The following is a 22,115-nucleotide window of genomic DNA, read 5'->3' on the forward strand; positions in this document are numbered from 1 at the left end:
TTTGCTTGAGTTTGATAGCTAGAATGGAGTTAGACAAATATTGTATGGAAAGATGGTGTCAGAATTGAGAATAGGGCTAGAAAGTTGGATTAGGACAGAAAGTAGCTTTTAAACTTGAAGCAAATCTATGAATAAAATTGACTGTTTACCCAATCAACCTGACCCAGGGTATGTCTGCATAAATATATATATAGCAGAATAGCTTTTTTAACCTCTGAATCCCTATGAGCTTGCAATTCATGGTCACTGCTAGAAGCATTCTAGACTGCACTCATTTCAGGACCAGTCTTCCTCAAGTGACAGGATAGGATGACCCAACCTCCCTTCAGAGAGTAGAGCAGTCCCTACCATAATGCATATTATCTCTTTGATGCTGGGAATCATACTAATTCTGGGAATATGCCAATGCTTAAATAATAATATAAGGTAGAAATGTATGTATTAATTATTTTAGGTCTAGTCTCAGAAAAATATTTTAGAAATATTAAATTATTTTTAGCTTTAGAATAGATTAATGAGATATTGTTATAAAATTTAATTTATAAATGAGGAAACTAAGGACTATATAGCTTAGACAAATGTATAATCATAGAGTCATTAAGTGACAAAGCTGGGATTTGACGCTAGGCAGCTCTACTCTGGAGTCCTTGCTGTGAACTACCACATTATATTGACTTTTCTCGAGGGTCTATAGGTTTATAATCATATATATATGGAGAGGACCAATTCCTAGACATTAGTTAAAATGAAGACTGTATGAAGATAAGAGAGGTAACAGAAAATACTTTTCCTCCAGGGTTTTAGAATTAAGAAGGAATTCCAGAAAAGGTGATATTTATACCTATTCCTGGTTTGATTAGTTGTCAGCCATGTGAGAGGAGAAAGAACAAAATTTAGGGAAAGGTGTAGAGATAACCCTTACCAGTGCATTTATTACAGAATTATTTTTGATCAATATAATCTTTATTAATGTTATATGTACATTGTGTGTTTGAGAAATGACATTTGTAGCAGATGCATCATTCTGTATTATTGAACAGAAATTTTTCTATTAATATCAATAATGTATGATTAAAACCTATTATATGGATTTTTCAAAACTATTGATACAGCTGGGATTATAATTGTAGTTGTGCTGTAATGAAAGATAATGTAGAATGATTTCTCTGCACCAGGCCTACAACTTGTAATAGTGTCTAGAATTTTAAAAGACTTGAAGCATTATGTCTAAAATGTGGCCTGATTTTTATGAGAATAAATTAAGATACAAATCTGTACCTGGAAAGACATTCTATCATTGGCTTTACAACTTTACCATTTTGATATAGTGATAGATGTTTATTATTCAGAAATTCATTGAATTTTGAAATTGATTTGTGAGTAAAGTGACTGATGAAAAAGATGTTCTAGACATCTTTCTACATAAATGAATTGACCTTCAAAAGATGCTGTTTAAAAATTTTTTTTCTTGAATTCTTTGCCTTCATTTTCCCTCTTTAAGCTAATTTTGTTCTCAGGTACCACTTTTACCATAAATGTGCCTTGATCCTTCCTTTCCTTAGTCTGACACTGCAACCGTAAATAATGCTTATGTTCATGCCTTCACTATAGCATTAGCATCATCAGTGCATCTACCTCATGTATCTATAATTCTTGGTATGCTTGTTAGTTTTTCTTAGGGCTATGAGCCTTTTTAGCACTGGCATTGCATTGTGTGTAGACTGGTAGATGGCATGACACTCTGTGCTTATTAAAAACTGAATCATTGAATACCACTAAAATCCTGTCTAGTAAGAAATAATACTATTTCAATTGGTAAAAGCAAATGCCTGACTTCCTTGGAATACTGATTATTATAAAATTCATCAATGTTTTCTTATTTTTCTTTATATTTTTTTACTAATGATTTAACAATGTGTTACAAAATTATGAGATTTCAGGGGTCTAATTTCACACCCACACATAGTATATGTATATAAGTCTTCCACCAAAGTTCTGTGGTGCAGGCGTGCTCTGGATCCTCCTGTCTCCCTGGCTGTTGGGAGGCGGAGGTCAAAAGTGGCCCCTGTGGGTCCCGGGGAGTTCAGCAAGTTGAGGGTGAAGTGCGCAGGGAGACAAGCACTCAGTCAGCCCTGGGAAAAGCCACAGAGGACAATTCATTTATTGAAGAGAAAGCAAGTACATATACCCATTGCCCAGGTAGAAGGTCAAGGTAATCATTAACCCAAGCACAGAGCAACACAATGCATAGCTGCGTGTTGACCTACAAATATGATCACAGGCTTCACAATGCATATTTCCCCAGGGGTAAATTATAGGCACCTCACGATAAATTACAGGCACTTCAGAGGAAGGAGGAGAAGGAGGTGGCAATTGAGTAAGAACGTATGTGGTGGCTTTCAAGTTAGGCCAAACACAATGTACAGTAATTCATGGCCTTTGTTTTAAGGGGAGAAGAGAGGCATGTACAGAAAGCCATCCATCATTAGTTCAAGAGGTCAGGGGGACCTGTCCTCCTCTCCACCTGAAGGGAGAGTTGGGACAACCCACTAGGACCTCATGGAAACAAGGGCCTGGACTTCCTGGGACAGTGGACCCTATTCTCCAACACTATGAGTGCAGTCCTCTCTTCCTCCTATAACCACCATATTTTTTCACAAAGTCCAAGAGACAGTTTGGTTACCATTACTTTATCAACTTTATTTGGGTATTTTTTAAAATATGACTTCTTGGCCAGGTTTGATGTCAGAATGCTAAGTATAAATTCTGCATAAGGTATTTGGAACAGACACTTGAGGAAATCAGATGGGACAACAAGGAAAACATTCTTTTTATGCCTGCAGGCTGTTCATTCATTCAACAGCTCACTTACTGATCATTACTGTGCACCAAGCAATGTTCTGTGCCCCAGGGGCATAAAAACCAACAGAAAAAGTTTCTTCTTAAATGTAGTTTGTTTCAAGGATATATATTTTCTGAGGTCAATGCTGTTAATTGTCTAAATCAGCATCTATTTCTTTATCCTAACTTTTGGAGTTGAGACTGGAATAGAAATTTGCATCACACAATTCTTCCAGCTTGGGTTAGAAACATAATCAAGTTACAACCTATGTTGCTGAAGTGCCAGTTGTTGTTTTCTTTTTTTTAGGTTATCATTCAGGGAAGTTTTTGCTTTTTTGTTAAAAATGGTAGTTATGTTGACTTTTTTCTTTAAGCTATTTTTTTTCCTTTATACACTGAAACTTTATGTATGAGCTATCTCTCATCTTTCAGTGGTGAGTTTGTAAGCAACGTTCTAAAGATATTAGAAAAATACATAGAAAAATTCCAGAGTTCTGATGACATTTTCACATACCTAAAGCAACTAGCTATAACTTATCTGGAGACTAATTAATCACATTTCTTGTTATTTGTAGCTACATAGAATCTTAAGTTACATATAACTTAGTCTACTTATTTTGATATATTACTAAGTTGGTTTAGCTGATTTTTAAAATTTGCTACTAAGAATAATATATGTAAATTCTCACTGGTGCACATACTACCATGTGCAAGGACCTGGGTTTGACATCCCGCTCCTTACCTGTAGTGGGGATGCTTCATGAGTGGTAAAGCAGGTAGTACAGGTATCTCAGTGATGCTCTTACTCTCTCCTAAATTTCTCTGTTCAAACCCCCCCCCCAAAAAAAAAAAAAAAACAAAAACAGTGGCTACTGGAAATAGTGGAATTGTAGTGCAGGCACTGAGCCCCAGTGATAACCCTGGAGGATAAAAAAAATTTAACTATTCCAACAAGGAAAATTACTACATGGATAACTGCTGAATATATGGGTATGGTTTAGATATATTGAGCCATATTTCCAACTTGAAAGTTTAAAATATTTCATAGTTCAAAATATATGAGAATAACAAGTTCAGTTGCTGGGTTTTTTTTTTTAAAACAGTATACACCCACAACTCATTGCATTCTTTCATTCATTGATAAAGTTGATCTGAATTAAAAATAATCCCACTGCCTCGGTATGGGAAAGCAGACTTAAAAGAAAAGTAATAAAACACTACTTGCTACTTAGGAAGACTTTTGATAAAAGACATGTTTTGTTGTAAAAATCCTGTAAGTGAAAATAAAGTCCAACTTTGATACCTAGGATTCATAAATAGAACTACATAGTTGGGAGTTGGGCAGTAGCATAGCAGGTTAAGTGCACTTGGTGCAAAGCACAAGGACTAACATATGGATCCTTATTCAAGTCCCAGGCTCCCCACCTGCAGGGGAGTCGCTTCACAGGCAGTGAAGCAGGTCTGCATGTGTCTATCTTTCTCTTTCCTTTTCTGTCTTCCTCATCTCTCTGGATTTTCTCTCTGTCCTATCCAATAACAATGACATCAACAACAACAATAATAACTACAACAATAAAACAACAAGGGCAACAAAAAGGAATAAATAAGTAAATATAAAAATCATAATAATGAAAGTCTTAAAGAAAAAGAACTACTAGTCGGGGAATTCTTGTTCTCATTCAACTTGTCTTTGTCATTCTGAAATCACTTCTTCTCTTCTAGCATTTGCCTTTCTTCCGTAGCCAGTCAACAGCGTCAGGTTGAGCCTGATGTAAAGTTGCGAGACCTCCTTTGAATCTGGAGAGGTGGCAGTCATTGACTATGTGGGTCATAGTCTGTCTGGAGCCGCAGGGGCAGTTCGGGTCATCTCTGGCTCCCCAGCGATGGAACATAGCGGCGCACCGGCCATGGCCTGTTCGATAGCGATTGAGGAGGGCCCAGTCATAACGTGCTAGGTCAAAGCCGGGTTGACGCTTGCAGGGGTCTGCAATGAGGTGTTTGTTCTTTACCTCAGCTGACTGCCAACTCTGTTTCCAAGAGACTGGAACAGAGAAGTTCAGTGTAGGCATAGGGGACCAGATTGGGTGACGAGACTTCAAGCGTTGGACAGGGTGGGCGAAGATATCCGCGTATATTGGCAGGTCCGGTCGAGCGTAGACGTGGGAAATGAACTTAGATGATGCCGCGTCCTGACGAATATCTGGCGGGGCGATGTTGCTAAGAACTGGTAGCCATGGAACCGGGGTGGAACGGATGGTTCCAGAAATTATCCTCATGGAGGAATATAATTTGGAATCGACCAAGTGGACATGGAGGCTATGGAACCATACTGGGGCACAGTATTCTGCAGTGGAATAGATGATGATTGTAGTGTGGAAGCGCTCGCGCCCCATGAGGAGCTGGCCAGTCTTGCAATGATGTTATTCCTCGCGCCCACCTTTGCTGCAGTTTTTATGAGATGTTCGTGAAATGACAGAGTGCGATCGAGAGTAACGCCAAGATACACTGGCTGAGCTTCATGCCGGATTCTTGTATCGTCAAGCTGCACATTAAGCTCACGTGAGGCCGAGGCATGGTGTAGATGGAAAACAGATGATACCGTTTTTGCAGTGCTAGGGATTAGTCGCCATTTTTTACAGTAATCAGATATCAGAGACATGTCTTTCGTGAGTGTTTCCTCGAGGATGTCAAACTTGGATGCCTGAGTTGTACAGCAGATGTCATCGGCATAGATGAACTTCCTTGAAGAAGTTTCTGGAAGGTCATTGATGTAAATATTAAATAGCGTAGGAGCCAGAACAGAGCCCTGGGGGAGGTCACTTGAAACAAATCTCCATCTGCTAGACTTGTCACCCAGATGCACCCGGAATCTTCTGTTTTGGAGAAGAAATGATATAGTGTTGGCCACCCATGGAGGCAGGCATCTTGAGATCTTGACTAGGAGACCATGGTGCCAGACCGTGTCATAGGCTGCTGTGAGATCAACAAAGACAGCACCCGTCTTTAAATTCTTCTGGAATCCATTTTCAATGTAAGTTGAGAGGGCCAGGACTTGTTCGCAGGTAGATCTTCCTGGGCGGAAACCAGCTTGGGCGGGTGATAGGAATTTCTCTTTAAGAGGAGAAATACGTGACAGAAGCAGCCTCTCAAGGAGTTTGTAACACACGGAGAGGAGAGAAATTGGTCTATAGCTGGCGGCCAGTGTTGGGTCTTTCTTTGGTTTCAAAACTGCTATTATCTTGGCACGACGCCAAATTTTGGGCATAGATTCGGATTCCAAGATGTGGGACAGGAATGTAGTGAGCCACTTCTTTGCCGCGGGGCCCAAGTTAAGAATGAAATCACTTGATGAATTTTAACAAGCACTGTGTTGGAAATTTATGGCAATTCTAGTCAATAAGTATAGTACTGTTTATTAAAAGACAAAAAAAATCCCATGAGTACTGAGAAGTACAGTGAAAACTTTTGTTTTTTATTTTTTTAAAAAATTTTATAAAAAGGAAACATTGACAAAATCATAGCATAAGAGGGGTACAGCTCTTCACACAATTCCCACCACCAGAACTCTGTATCCCATCCCCTCCTCCCTGATAGCTTTCCTATTCTTTAACCCTCTGGGAGTATGGACACAAGGTCATTTTGGGATGCAGAATGTTGAAGAGCTAGCTTCTGTATTTGCTTCGCCACTGAACCTGGGCATTGACAGGTCGATTCATGCTCCCAGCCTGTCTTTCTCTTTCCCTAGTGGGGAAGCAGAGCTCCAGGACACATTGGTGGGGCTGTCTTTCCAGGGAAGTCTGGTTGGCATCATGCTGGCATCTGGAACCTGGTGGTTGACAAGAGAGTTAACATACAAAGATGTGATCTGGGGCCTATAATTAGCTTAGCAGTCTATATGATCTATGTGATAAGTTTAACTTTGGAGTGAGTGAGAGCACTGTAATAGGAAGTAGGTGAGGAACATATCTAAGTCTGAGTAGACACTATTTCATCAGGAACTTGATACTGACTCTCTATAGACTATTGTGTATTTTTGCTTTCAGGCATATATTTTGTCCTAATTTATGGATACATGTGAACATATACTTTATCTTATGGGACCTGGTCTATATCTAGGTTTTGTGATTTTGTTAGGAAGTGAACCTCCTGGAATGGAATTTGAGAATACCATGAAAGGAAAGGTCTCATCTGAGTAATTAGGGTGAAGGGTTGGCATTCCACGCCTGGAGTCTCTGGACACAGTTTGAAATGAAGCATGCTGAGTTGTTACTCATTGTGTTGACTAGGTTGATTTCGGCAGATGCAGTATCATTTGGTATGATTTGAGAGAAGCATGCAGGAAAGTGAGCCCCACCCCAGAGGTTCCAGTACTGGGGGAAATATAGGCTCTATAGTGGAGTCAGGAGGTTCCTGCTGTCTTAGGGTTTAAGAAGACAATGGCTGGTTAGTGCTATAATCACATTGTTTGGCAATTGGGTTAACTTTGAAAATCCCTTTGTTAGGATTTGCTGTATCATACACACCATCACCATATTCTGTGTCCTTTGACATTATTTGTATATAGCTAAACCACTGGTTGCTTATGTTCTCCCTGGATTAACCTTTTAAGAGAGTCAACATATCAAAGACTCAGCCTATGTATTAAAAAGACTCAGTCTTTGCTTTAAAAAGTTTGAGACATTCAATCAGTTTCTTCTCTCTCATATTACTTAAAGAGTGATTTATAGGACTACAAATTAATAGGAATGTACATAAACACCATTCCCACCACCAAAAGACTGTCCCATATCCCATCCCCCCTCACCTCTACCCTCCACCCCCACCCCATGAAGCTGAACATCCACCCTCACCCTCAACCCAGGGTTTTTACTTTGGTGCCCTACTACAAATTTAGTCAGATCCTTCTTTGAGTTTCCCTTTTTGTTATTCTTTCTCAATTTCTATTTATGAGTGGGATCATCCCATACTTGTCTGTATCTTTCTGAGTTAGCTCACTTAACATAATTCCTTCTAGCTCTATCCAAGATGGGTGTGAGAAGGTGGGTTCATTGTTCTTAATAGCTGCATAGTATTCCATTGTGTATATATACCACAACTTTCTCAGCCACTCATCTGTCGTTTGGCACCTGGGTGGCTTCCAGGTTTTAGCTATTACGAATTGTACTGCTATGAAAATAGGTGTACATATATCTTTTTGGTTGGGTGTTATGGAGTCCTTAGGGTATATCCCCAGGAGAGGAATTACTGGGTCATATGAAAAGGTCCATGTCTAGCCTTGTGAGAGTTCCCAGACTGCTCTCCACAGAGGCTGGACCAATTTACATTCCCACCAGCAGTGCAGAAGGGTTCCTCTGTCCCCACAGCCTCTCCAGCATTTGTTGCTGCTGTCCTTTTTGATGTATGTCATTCTCACAGGAGTGAGGTGCTATCTCAATGCTGTCTTTACTTGCATTTCTCTGACAGTCAGTGACCTGGAACAATTTTTCATATGTTTGTTAGCCTTTTAGATCTCCTCTGTAGTGAATGTTTTGTTCATATCCTTTGCCCATTTTTGGATGGGGTCATTTGCTTTGTTGTTGCTAAGTTTGCTGAGCTCTTTGTATATTTTGGTTATTAGTCTCTTGTCTGATGTATAGCATGTGAAGATCTTCTCTTTCTGGGGTCTTTTTGTTTTTGTAATAGTTTCTTTGTATATGCAGAAGCTTTTCAATTTGATGTAGTCCCATTGGTTTGTTTTTGCTTCTGTCTTCCTTGCAGTTGGGCTTGTTTCATCAAAGATGTCTTTGACATCTATGTTCATCATGAACATAGATGCCAAAAAATTAAACAAGATCTTGGCCAACTGGATACAGCAGCATATCAAAAAGATTGTTCATCACGACCAAGTGGGATTCATCCCAGGAATGCAAGGCTGATTCAACATACATAAGTCTATCAATGTCATTCACTGCATCAATAAAAGCAAAGCCAAAAACCACATGATTATCTCAATAGATGCAGAGATAGCCTTTGACAAAATCCAACACCCATTCATGCTGAAAACTACAAAAAATGGGAATAGATGGGAAATTCCTCAAGATAGTGGAATCTATATATAGCACACCTACAGCCAACATCATACTCAATGGACAGAAGTTGAAAGCATTTCCCCTCAGATCAGGGACTAGACAGGGCTGCCCGCTATCACCATTACTCTTCAACATAGTATTGGAAGTTCTTGCCATAGCAATCAGGCAAGAGAAAGAAATCAAAGGAATACAGATTGGAAGGGAAGAAGTCAAACTCTCACTATTTGCAGATGACATGATAGTATACATAGAAAAATCTAAAGAATCCAGTAGAAAACTACTGGAAGTTATTAGGCAATATAGCAAGGTGTCAGGCTGCAAATCAATGTACAAAAATCAGTGGCATTTCTCTATGCAAACACTAAAAATGAAGAAGAAGACATCCAGATATCACTCCCATTCACTGTTGCAACAAAATCAATAAAATACCTAGGAGTAAAGCTGACCAAAGAAGTGAAAGACTTGTATACTGAAAACTATGAGTCACTCTTCAAGGAAATAGAAACTGATACCAAGAAATGGAAAGACATCCCATGCTCATGGATTGGAAGAATAAATATCATCAAAATGAATATTCTCCCCAGAGCCATATACAGATTTAATGCAATACCCATCAAAGTTCCACCAAGCTTCTTTAAGAAAATAGAACAAAAACTACATTCATTTATCTGGAACCAGAAAACACCTAGAATTGCCAAAAACATCTTGAGGAAAAGAAACAGAAATGGAGGCATCACACTCCCAGATCTCAAACTATATTATACAATTATAAGGCCATCCTCATCAAAACAGCCTGGTACTGGAAGAAAAATAGGCACACAGACCAGTGGAACAGAATTGAAAGCCCAGATCTAAACCCCCACACCTATGGACATCTAATCTTTGATAAGGGGGCCCAAAGTATTAAATGGAAGAAGGAGGCTCTCTTCAATAAAAGGTGCTGGGAAAACTGGGTTGTAACATGCATAAGAATGAAATTGAACCGCCTTATCTCATCAGAAACAAAAATAAACTACAAATGGATCAAAGACCTAGATGTCAGACCAGAAACAATCAAATACTTACAGGAAAACATTGGTAAAACACTTTCCCACCTACACCTCAAGGACATCTTTGATGAAACAAACCCGATTGCAAGGAAGACTAAAGCAGAAAGAAACCAATGGGACTACATCAAATCGAAAAGCTTCTGCACAGCCAAAGAAACTATCACACAAACAAAGAGACCCCTCACAGAATGGGAGAAGATCTTCACATGCCATACATCAGACAAGAGACTAATCACCAAAATATACAGAGAATTCAGCAAACTTAGCACCAAAAAAGCAAATGACCCCATCCGAAAATGGGCAGAGGATATGAACAAGACATTCACTTCAGAGGAGATCCAAAAGGCTAACAAACATATGAAAAACTGTTCCAGGTCGCTGATTGTCAGAGAGATGCAAATAAAGACAACATTGAGATACCACCTCACTCCTGTGAGAATGGCATACATCAAAAAGGACAGCAGCAACAAATGTTGGAGATGCTGTGGGGACAGAAGGAACCCTTCTACACTGCTGGTGGGAATGTAAACTGGTCCAGCCTCTGTGGAGAGCAGTCTGGAGAACTCTCACAAGGCTAGACATAGACCTTCCATATGACCCAGTAATTCCTCTCCTAGGGATATACCCCAAGGATTCCATAATGCCCAACCAAAAAGATGTATGTACATCTATGTTCATAGCAGCACAATTCATAATAGCTAAAACCTGGAAGGAACCCAGGTGCCCAATAGCAGATGAGTGGCTGAGAAAGCTGTGGTACATATACACAATGGAATACTATGCAGCTATTAAGAACAATGAGCCCACCTTATCTGACCCATCTTGGACAGAGCTAGAAGGAATTATGTTAAGTCTGCTAAGTCAGAAAGATGAAGATGAGTATGGGATGTCCCCACTTATCAACAGAAGTTGATAAAGAAGAACAGAAAGGGAAACTAAAAGCAGGATCTGATTAAATGAGAGCAGGGCACCAATGTAAAAACCCTGTGGTGAAGGGGTGGGTGACCACTGGGCTTCCCGGAACACTGGGGGTGGCATGACGGGGGAGTGTCTGGGATGGGACACAGCCTTTTGGTGGTGGGAATGGTGTTTATGTACAATCTTATTGAAGTGTAAACATATGAACCATTAATTAATGTGAGAGGTGAAAAACTGATGATATGTCTAGAACTTCTTAAAACACTGACAATCTTTTTAATACATAGGCTGTCTTTGATATGTTGTCTCCCCCAAAAGCCTAGACCAGGGAGAACAGAAGCAACTGGTAGCACAGCTATATACAAGATGCTGGGTATTATACCCCAAACCCCATCAAAGGGACTTTGCAAAGTTAACCCTATCACCAAATAATGTGACGATAACAATAACTATCCATTGTCTTCTTGAACCCTAAGACAGCAGGAACCTCATATTTCCACTATAGAGCCTATATTTCCCCAAGTCCTGGAACCTTAGGGTGGGGCCCACTTTTCTGCATGCTGCTCTCAATTCTAATCAAATAATATTGCACCCGCGGATCGCAACCTAATCAACACAATGAGTGCTACCCCAGCATGCTTCACTTCAGACTGTGACCAGAGTCTTCACCTATGGAATGACAACCCTTCAGCTTCATCACTCGGGTGAGACCTTTCCTTTCATAGTATTCTCTAATTCCATTTCAGGTGTTCCACTCCCCAATAAAGTCCCCAAAACTAGATATAGTCCAGGTCCCCTGAGATAGAACATAGGTTCACCGGTGCCCATAAACTAGGGAAAAATATATACCTGAAAGCAGAAGTACATAAGAGCATGCAGGGAATACCCCCCAACACTTCATCTGCACTGTTCCAGTCTTTAGGTCCATGGCTGTTCAACAATTTGTTAGGCTTTGTATGTTAACTCTCTTTTCAGCCACCAGGTTCCGGATGCCAGCAAGATGCTGACCAGACTTCCCTGGACAGACGACCCCACCAATGTGTCCTGGAGCTCCACTTCCTCAGAGCCCCACCCTACTAGGGAAAGAGAGGCAGACTGGGAGTATGGATAGACCAGTCAACACCCATGTTCAGCGGGGAAGCAATTACAGAAGCCAGACCTTCCACCCTCTGCAACCCACAATGACCCTGGATCCATACTCCCAGAGACATAGAGAATTGGAAGGCTATCAGGGGAGGGGATAGGATATAGAGATTGGGTTATGGGAATTGTGTGGAATTGTACCCCTCTTATTATATGGTTTGTTAATGTCTCCTTTCTTAAATAAAAAAAAAGTCACAAAAATAAAAAGATGTCCTTGAGGTTTAGGTGGGAAAGTGTTCCACCAATGTTTTCCTCTAAGAATTTGTTTAATATTTTGGCATCTATGTTCATCAGAGATATTGGTCTATAGTTTTCCTTTTTTGTTGTGTCCCTATCTGCTTTGGGTATCAGGGTGATGTTGGCTTCATAGAAGGTGGAAGGGAGTGTTCCTGTTTCTTCGGTCTTGTGGAAAAGCTTTAGAAGTATAGGTATTAACTGTGTCCTGAAGGTTTTGTAGAATTAGTTTGTGAAGCCATCTGGTCCAGGAATTTTGCTGTTGGGAAGATTCTTAATAACAGTTTCGATTTCTTTGTCTGTGATCAGTGCATTTAGGTTTTGTAGTTCTTCTTGGTTCAGTATTGGAAGGGCATATGTTTCTAGGAATTCTTCGATTTCTTCCAGATTCTCTAGCTTGGTGGCGTATAGTTCTTAATTATTTTTTATTTTTTAAAGTGCTTGTTAACCAAATTTAGCACAATTGAGAAGAAATTATGTTTAATGCATTACAAATGTCAAGCTCACTTAACATGTGTAAATCCTCTCAGACTGAAATGATTGTTTCCTTTTACTCATGCTCTTCTCGATTTTGAACCTTGGAACGTAAGTTGTATATGAAAAATATATACTCAAATCTTGAGTTGTTTTCTAGGACACTAAATAAATCTGGCTCAAAGTGTGGATAACTTTAAAGGAGTTTAGATTATCTCCCTATAATCATATACAGAAAGCTATGCCAGCAGTATATTAAAAAGATTGTTCATCACGACCAAGGGGATTTATCCCAGGAATGCAAGGCTGGTTCAGCATAGGAAAGTCAATCAATGTCATTCACCACATCAATAAAAGCAAAACCAAACAACACATGATTATCTCAATAGATGCAGAGAAAGCCTTTGACAAATTCCAACACCCATTCATGCTCAAAACACTACAAAAAATAGGAATAGACAGGAAATTCCTCAAGACAGTGGAGTCCATATATAGCAAACCTATAGCCAATGTCATACTCAGTGGACAGAAGCTGAAAGCATTACCCCTTCAGATCAGGGACTAGACAGGGTTGTCCATTATCACCATTACTCTTCAATATAGTATTGGAAGTTCTTGCCATAGCAATCAGGCAAGTGAAAGAAATCAAAGGAATACAGATTGGAAGGGAAAAAGACAAGCTCTCACTATTTGCAGTTGATATGATAGTATACACAGAAAAACCTAAAGAATCCAGCAGAAAACTATTGGTAGTTATTAGGCAATATAGTAAGGTGTCAGACTACAAAATCAATGTACAAAAATCTGTGGCATTTCTTTATGCAAACACTAAATCTGAAGAAGAAGACATCCAGAAATCACTCCCATTCACTGTTGCAGCAAAATTAATAAAATAACCAGGAATAAAGCTGACCAAAGAAGTAAAAGACTTGTATACTGAACACTATGAGTCACTATTCAAGGAAGTAGAAAATGATACCAAGAAATGGAAAGACATCCCATGCACATGGATTGGAAGAAAAAAAAGGAAAAGAAGTCAATACAATAGGAAAAAATGGACAAAAAAGTATATATGAATGAAGATTGTGATAGCAATTATAATCAACCAATATCAGTGACCTTGGGAGAACTACTGAAGTTTCCAGTGGAGGGAATAGGGATGTGGAATTCTGGTGGTAAGAAAGATGGGGAATTATAGCCCTGTGGTCTTATAATTTTGAAAATTAATATTAAGTCACTAATAAAAAAAGAAAAAAGTGATTAAACGGTGTCAAAGAAAATATGTGCTACCACTGAACACCTATAGAGTGTCTAAAATCCAAAACAGGAGCAACACCAAACACAGAGATGGAAGTGGAGCAACAGGAACACCCAATTATTGGTGACAGGAAAACCAAATAGAACCATCACTTGTGTTGATTCTCTGAGTTGCTTAGTTATCCTTGTATAGTTTGCTTTTGATGTGTATAAGCTGTTTAGTTTCATGTTATCCTATTTATTATTTTCTGTAGTTTTCATTTGCCATGGCTAGGGGGTGGAGTCTCCAGATATATTTTTGATGTATAGGTCCTGTTAAAGTCTCACCAGCATTTACTTTTATAAATTTTAGTTAGTTTCTGGATCTTTAATCCATTTTGATTTGACTTTGGTGAATGGTGTTAGGTGGTGGTTTAGCTTCACTTTCTTTTTTCCCTTCCTTCCTTCCTTCCTTCCTTCCTTCCTTCCTCCCTTTCTTTCTTTCTTTCTCTCTCTCTCCCTCTCTCTCTCTCTCCTTCCTTCCTTCCTTCCTTCCTTCCTTCTTTCTTTTTGCCTCTAGAGTTATTCCTGGGGCTCAGTGCTGGCACTATGAGTCTAGGGCTCCTGGTAGCCATTTACTTCTTTTACCCCCTTTATTATTATTATTATTATTATTAGATAGGGCAGAGAGAAATTGAGAGGGGGCAGCGGAGATAGAGAGGGAGTGATAGAGACAGACAGACACTTGCAGACCTACTTCATTGCTTGTGAAGCATCTCTGTATCATGCAGGGAGTGGGGGCTTAAACCTGGGTCCTTGGGAATAGTATGTACACTTAACTTAGGCCACCACTGCTCAGCACCTATTTTTATTTTTCTGCGGGTGGCTGTCCAATTTTCCCAGCACTATCTGTTGAAGAGACCTTTTTGCCCTGAGACCATTTACTTCATTAAATGGTTTTGGACCCTTTGGCATATATTAGGTGGTTGTATATGTGTAGACTCATTTCTGGGCTTTCAATTATTTGTTTTCTTTTTAATTTTATTGAGGGTCTAATGATTTACAGTATAATAATTAACACATTGGCATAACCACTCATATCTCCTTTATTGCTGTCTAGGAGACACAACTGGATCCCAATGCCTCTTATTTAGTTATTTTTTTATTTACAAAAAGCAAACATTGACTAAACCATAGGATAAGAGGGGTAAAACTCCACATAATTCCCAATGCCTCTTTATCCATTCTCTCCTTCCCTAGAATCCTTTGCTTTGGTGCAATAGGCCATATCCAGCTCAAGTTGTACTTTATATTTTCCCTTATTATTCCTTCTTCTTAAGTTCAGCCTATAAGTGAGATAATTTAGTATTGCTTTTGATTTCTGGCTTCTCTCATTCAACATGATGCCTTTGAGTTCTGACTGTGATAATGCAAAGGAGATGACCTCATCATTTCTAACAGTTGCATAGTACTCCATTGTGTATATGTATCACTACTTCCTTAGCCATTAATCTGTTGCTGGATATCTGGGTTGTTTCCAGGTTTGGGCTACTACAAACTGGTGCTGTGATCACTTGTGTGGATAGATCTTTTCAGTTTTCTCCTAGAGGAATTTCTCGGTATTCTCCTATGAGAGGGTTTCCTTTATATCTCTCTCTAACATTTGTTGTTACTGTCCTTTATGTTGTATAAAATTTTCACAAGAGTGAAGTGGAATCTCATTGTTTTTATTTGCATTTCTCTGATAATCAGTGAATGTAAACATGTTTTCCTATGTCTGCTCATCTTTTCTTTTATTATTATTTTTTTATTTAAGAAAGGCGACATTAACAAATCCATAGGATAAGAGGGGTACAGTTCCACACAATTCCCACCACCAGATCTCCATATCCCATCCCCTCCCCTGATAACCTTCCCATTCTCTATCCCTCTGGGAGTATGGACCCAGGGTCGTTGTGGGGTGCAGAGGGTGGAAGGTCTGGCTTCTGTAATTGCTTCCCGACTAAACATGGGCATTGACTGGTCAATACATACTCCCAGTCTGCCTCTCTCTTTCCTTAGCAGGGTGGGTCTCTGGGGAAGTGGAGCTCCAGTACACATTGGTGGGGTCGTCTGTCTAGGGAAGTCTGGTCCACATCGTGCTGGTATCCGGAACCTGGTGGCTGAAAAGAGAGTTAACATACAAAGCCAAACAAATTGTTGAACAGCCATGGACCTAAAGACTGGAATCGTGCAGATGAAGTGTTGGGAGGTATTCCCTGCAGGCTCTTGTGTACTTCAGCTTTCAGGTATATATTTTCCCCTAGTTTATGGGCACCTGTGAACATATGCTCTATCTCAGGGGATCTGGACTATATCTAGTTTTGGGGACTTTATTGGGGAGTGGACCACCTGGAATGGAATTAGAGAATTCTATAAAAGGAAAGGTCTCACCAGAGTGATGAAGCTGAAGGGTCATTCCACACCTGAAGTCTCTGGACACAGTCTGAAGTGAAGCATGTTGGGGTGGCACTCGTTGCGTTGATTGGGTTGCAATCTGTGGATGCAATATTATTTTATTTGGATTGAGAGAAGCATGTGGGAAAGTGGTCCCCACCCTAAGGTTCCAGGACTGGGGGAAATATAGGCTCTGTAGTGGAAATGTGAGGTTCCTGCTGTCTTAGGGTTCAAGAAGACAATGGATAGTTATTGTTATCATCACAAAAAGTCCCTTTGTTAGGGTTTGCTGTATAATACCCAGCATCTTGTATATAGCTGTGCTACTGGTTGCTTCTGTTCTCCCTGGTCTAAGCTTTTGAGAGAGTCAACATATCAAAGACAGCCTATGTATTAAAAAGACTGTCTGTGTTTTAAGAAGTTCTAGACATATGATCAGTTTTCCCCTCTCATATTAATTAAATAGTGGTTTATATGTCTACAATTTAATAGGATTGTACATAAACACCATTCCCACCACCAAAAGACTGTGTCCCATCCCAACCAATCCCCCCACCCTCCTCCCCTCCCCCCCCCATGCCAGGAAGCCCAATGTCCACCCTCCCCCTCACCACAGGGATTTTACTTTGGTGCCCTGCTCTTGATTTAATCAGATCCTGCTTTTAGTTTCCCTTTCTGTTCTTCTTTCTCAACTTCTGTTGATGATTGGGGACATCCCATACTCATGGGATGTCCCCAATACTTTATCTTTCTGGCTTAGCTTTCCTTTTGAAAAGATTCTGCCCACATCTTCTCCCATTTTTCAGTGGGGTTGTCTTTTTATTGTTGAGTAGGTGAATTCATTGTGTATTTTGATTATCAGTCCTCTGTCTGAAATATGACACATAAAGATTTCTTCCCACTCTGTGGGGGTCTCATCAGTAAGTGATCCTCTTTTTCCATGCAGAAGCTCTTTAATTTGATAGTCTCACTGCTTTTTTTTTTTTTTTTTTTGCTCATTTTTTTCTCTGGTAATTGGGTTTAAATCAGTGAAGATGTTGCAAAATTTAAATGGAAGGGATTTCTCCCTATGTTTTCTTCTAAGTATTTGATCACTTCTAGTTTAACTTCTTTAACTTTGATCCATTTGGAGTCATATTTTGTATATGATGAAATTTGATAGTCCACTTTAATTCTCCCTCTAGGCCCACATTTTATTTCATTTACTATTATTTTAAAATTATTATCTTTATTTTATAGAGACAATCAGAAATTGAGAGGTTGCAGGGGGGGAGGGACACCCACAGCTCTACTCACCACTTGTGACGCTTCCTCCCTACAGGTAAGAATTAGGGGCTTGAACCTGGGTTTTTGCTCAGTGGAATGTGTCTGCTCAACCAGTTGCACTACCACCTGGCCACTAGGCCCACATTTTAAAGAAGCAAGATATTAAAAGAAAATATTATCTTCCAGTCCCCTCTTTGCATTCAAATTCATACAGTGAAACACATATAGATATATACAAGCAGAGAGCTGATATATAATTATATGTAAATCATGTTAGAGGTATAATTTTACAACCTGCTTTTCAAACTCAATTTTCAAGCAAGACATTTTCTTGTCAACAAGAAATATAGCTTCTCTGCTTTGATGATTGCATAGTAATCTATTTTAAGGAGTGTCCAGAATTTAATAATTTCTCCTTTGATGGTTATATATATTGCTCCAATTTTCCATATTATATTAGATTGCAGTGAATAATTTTGTGTGTAAATATTTTTACTATTGTCTATCTCCTATGGCAAGTGTTTGAGATATAATTAATAGACTACTTCTGTATAAATTGAAAATTTTAGTATTATATGAAATTTTATACCTTCCAGAGTTTGGAATAACTTAGCATTTGTCTTTTTTTCTTGAGATAAGTTTTTATTTTTGTTTTTTAGATATTTAACATTGTTTTTACAATATTATCAGATTACAAGTTTGAAGGTAGTTTCTATTTGATGTATCTTTGTCAAACATGGATAAATACATTTTTATTTTTTGATTATATTGTTTACCATTCTGTTAAATTTATAGATAATATCCTTTCTAACTGTTGTGATTTGCTTTTTTAAAACTGATGTTATGTTTCTTAACAACTCGATGTTAAATTATAGTGAATTTATTTTTAGAAATTCATTTGAGATTACTTGATTAATACAGTGCTTCTTTTTATGTAGACTTTGGGGTCTTTTAAAATATTTTATTTATTTATTTATTTATTTTCCTTTTTGGTTGTTGTCCTTGTTTTTTTATCAGTGTTGTGGTTATTATTATTGTTATTGATGTTGTTGTTACTAGATAGGACAGAGAGAAATGGAGAAAGGAGGGGAAGACAGAGAGAGGGAGAGAAAGATAGACACCTGCAGACCTGCGTCAGCCCTGCTGAAGGTGAGGAGTCGGGCTTGAACTGGGATCCTTTTGCTGGTCCTTGTGCTTTGTGCCATATGCATTTAACCCACTGTGCTACCACCCCATCCCCTTTGGAGTCTTTTTATTTTTTTATTTTTTTATTCAGGGCTAGTACAAAGCACAATTTTCTTGAAATCAGAGACATTAAAATTGGTGCAGCCTATCCAAGGTTCTGATTAAAATTTTTTTTTCATATTTATTTATTTATTTTCCCTTTTGTTGCCCTTGTTGTTTTTCATCATTGTTATAGTTATTATTGTTGTTATTGATTTCATCATTGTTGGATAGGACAGAGAGAAATGGAGAGAGGAGGGGAAGACAGAGAGGGGGTGAGAAAGATAGACACCTGCAGACCTGCTACACCGCCCCACCACTACAGACAACAGTTTACTTGTCTAATAAGGTCCTGGACTCCACTCATCAATCTCTGTTCTCCTTACTCCTTGCCTGAAACCTTGGAAATCATTCACATTCTTAAAGTCTTTATTGTTTTGCCTTTTCCAGAATTTCATGTTAGAAACCTATAGTGTATAATCCTTTTATACAGCTTTCTTTTATTCATCAATATCAATTCAAGGTTATTTTTGGCTTAATGATATATTTTTCTCAGTGCTAAATGACATGCAAACCATTGTTTGTTATTGTATTCACTTATTAAAGTACATTTTGATTGCTTTCATAATTTTAAGAAATTAAAGATAAACATCCTACTGCTACGAACATTCAAATTGAAATGTTTTCAGTGATCCAATTTTAAATCACTTAAGTAATGTAGAATTTATGAATTATATGGGAAGGCTATATGTAAGTTTTTCAAGAAGCTGTCAGAGGATCATACCAAGTGATGGTCCCATTTGGTTTTCCTCTCACCAATAATTGGGTGTTCTGTTGCTCCACTTCCATCTCTGTGTTTGGTGTTGCTCATATAGATTTTAGACATTCTATAGGTGTTTAGTGGTAGCACATATTTTCTTTGACACAGTTTAATCACTTTTTCTTTTTTTAAATTAGTGACTTAATGTTAATTTGCAAAATTATAAGACCACAGGGCCATAATTGCCTACCTTTCTTACCACCAGAATTCCACATCCCTATTCCTTCTACTACCATGTGTTGGATGTCAACCCTTCATCTCCATTATTCTGGTGACGACCTTCCTAGCTCGTAGGACTCCTTAGTTTCATTTCAGGTGGTGAACTTCCTAACAAAGTCACAAAACCTAGATATAGACCAGGGTCTGTGAGATAAAGCACATGTACACATGTTTCCAGTGGAAGGAATAGGGATGTGGAATCCTGGTGGTAAGAAAGGTAGGGAATTATGGCCCTGTGGTCTTATAATTTTGCAAATTAATATTAAGTCACTGGACACCTTTCAAAGTGAAATGTTGAGGTGGTACTGGTACCATTGGTTTGATTGAAATCAGCAGATGCAGTATCAAATGGTATAATTGAGAGAAGCACGAAGGAAAATGAACTATGCCCCAGAGGCTCCAGGACTGTGAGAAATATGGGTTTTTATAGAGAATGGGGAAGTGAACACATTGTTTCATATGGTTTTTTGCTATCTGTGGATTTCTCTGGTATAGTATCTGTTTAAATCTTCATACCATTTTTTAATTGGATTGTTTGCTTTCTCACCCTTTTTTTAAGAATTCTTGGTATGTTTGAACAGATGTGTATTTTGAAAATAAGTTCTGTGGTTGGTATCCATTTTCTTAGCAGTGCCTTTCATGGAACAGAAATATCTGGATTTTAGTGAAATCAAATTTATCTATTTTTTTTCTTTCCAAGATAGAGCTTTTGGTTGAAGCTAAAAAGATATAACCAAAAGCCAATGTCATCTATTTTTTTCCTTTTTTCCTTTCTAAGGATTTTATGCTTTACATTTAAAGCAATGATTTATTTTGAATTGATATTGTGAAAATATAAAGACTGTTCATATTCACTTCTTTATGGCTTGGGGATGTCCCCTTATTCAAACACCAATTTTCTGTCCATATTTGAAAACATCAAACTAGTATTTATACTGACATAAATGTGGGTATAGGCTTAACTTAGGGTTGATTAATTTGCTACTTCTTAGTTGTTGTTTTGTAATTCAGTAAAGTACTGCTATTTACTCTAAGAAATTTTAATTTAAGGTGAAATCATAGGCATGAGCGGGAGTCCCCATAGTGTCTGATTTTGCTAGAACTGCTGTGTATGGCAGTACACAAAAATTCAAAAATTGATGAAAAATTATAGGTATGCCTAGAGGAGAAAATCTGGTTCTTAATATTCCTCTCTATGCCCTGGGTTTCCTTACAGCATCTCATTTTACTCAAGTCTGTGATCTTTGTCTTTGTTGGCTTGCGGTGAACTTCATTCACAGATCTTTGAGGCAGAGAGATTTTAGTTAGATGTCCCAGTCCCTGATTCATATCCTTAGGGACTAGCTTAGTCTTATCATTAAAATGTGCAGGGATACATCAAAGGTACATTTTTTCAAAAGCCTGCTTTGACCTTAGGATAAATAACTTGGAACTATTTCTCTTAGTTCTTGAGCTTTGATATTATTTTGAATGGAATAAAAAGACACTAGAGATTTTGTTTCTTGTAGTGCTTCCCTTCTAATAACTCTGTGATTTGGTATCATTTTTGACAGAGAAGCAATTACAGAAGCCATATCTTCCACCTTCTGCACCCCATAATGATCCTGCATCCATGCTCTTTATCCATCCAGAGGGATAAAGAATAGGAAAGCTTCTAATGGAGGGGATGGGATGTGGAACTCTGGTGGTAGGAATTGTCTGGAATTATTGGAATCACATCCTATGGTCTTGTTGGTAATTATTAAATCAATAAAATCTATTTAGAATTAATGGTTGTTTCTGTTTATTTGAAAAAGAAATGTACTTTTAATTCCTCTATCTCCTTGTTTAAATTACTATGTTGCATACATACTTATTTTCAGTATAAATTAATTGAATATATATTTCAATGATTATTTTAATTCATATAACACCATGTATATTTTTTGCCTAATTTTACTAGGTTATTTTAACCCAGTTACAGAAACTAGGAGAGAGAGAGAGAGAGGAAGGGGGGAGAATTCACAACTGGATGGCTTAAATAGTAACTAGTTTTGATGCACAAATATGTTTTTAATTTCTGGATTATTTTTAATATTTAAATGCAGCTATATTGTATATATTTTAATCTTAAGTGAATTAAAGTTTTGAAGTTCTTTATATTTATTTATTTTTTATTTAAGAAAGGATAAATTAACAAAACCATAC

The 22,115-nt window shown here is 38.2% G+C and overlaps 1 protein-coding gene across 3 annotated transcripts in view; it reads left to right on the forward strand.

Moving 5' to 3' along the window:
* Positions 1-22,115, forward strand: part of KCTD8 (potassium channel tetramerization domain containing 8) — a 224,859-nt gene that overhangs the window by 68,237 nt on the left and 134,507 nt on the right. The window contains exon 2 of one of the 3 annotated variants that reach the window (XM_060188105.1): positions 21,482-21,587. The exons of the other annotated variants lie outside the window; for them this stretch is intronic. Coding sequence (XP_060044088.1) covers positions 21,482-21,567 — 86 coding nt within the window. The 3' untranslated portion in view covers positions 21,568-21,587. Of the gene's footprint in view, positions 1-21,481; positions 21,588-22,115 lie in introns of those variants that run through there. 3 annotated transcript variants of the gene reach the window in all.

This window comes from Erinaceus europaeus, chromosome 3 (assembly GCF_950295315.1).
Source record: "Erinaceus europaeus chromosome 3, mEriEur2.1, whole genome shotgun sequence".
Classification (NCBI taxonomy): domain Eukaryota; kingdom Metazoa; phylum Chordata; class Mammalia; order Eulipotyphla; family Erinaceidae; genus Erinaceus; species Erinaceus europaeus.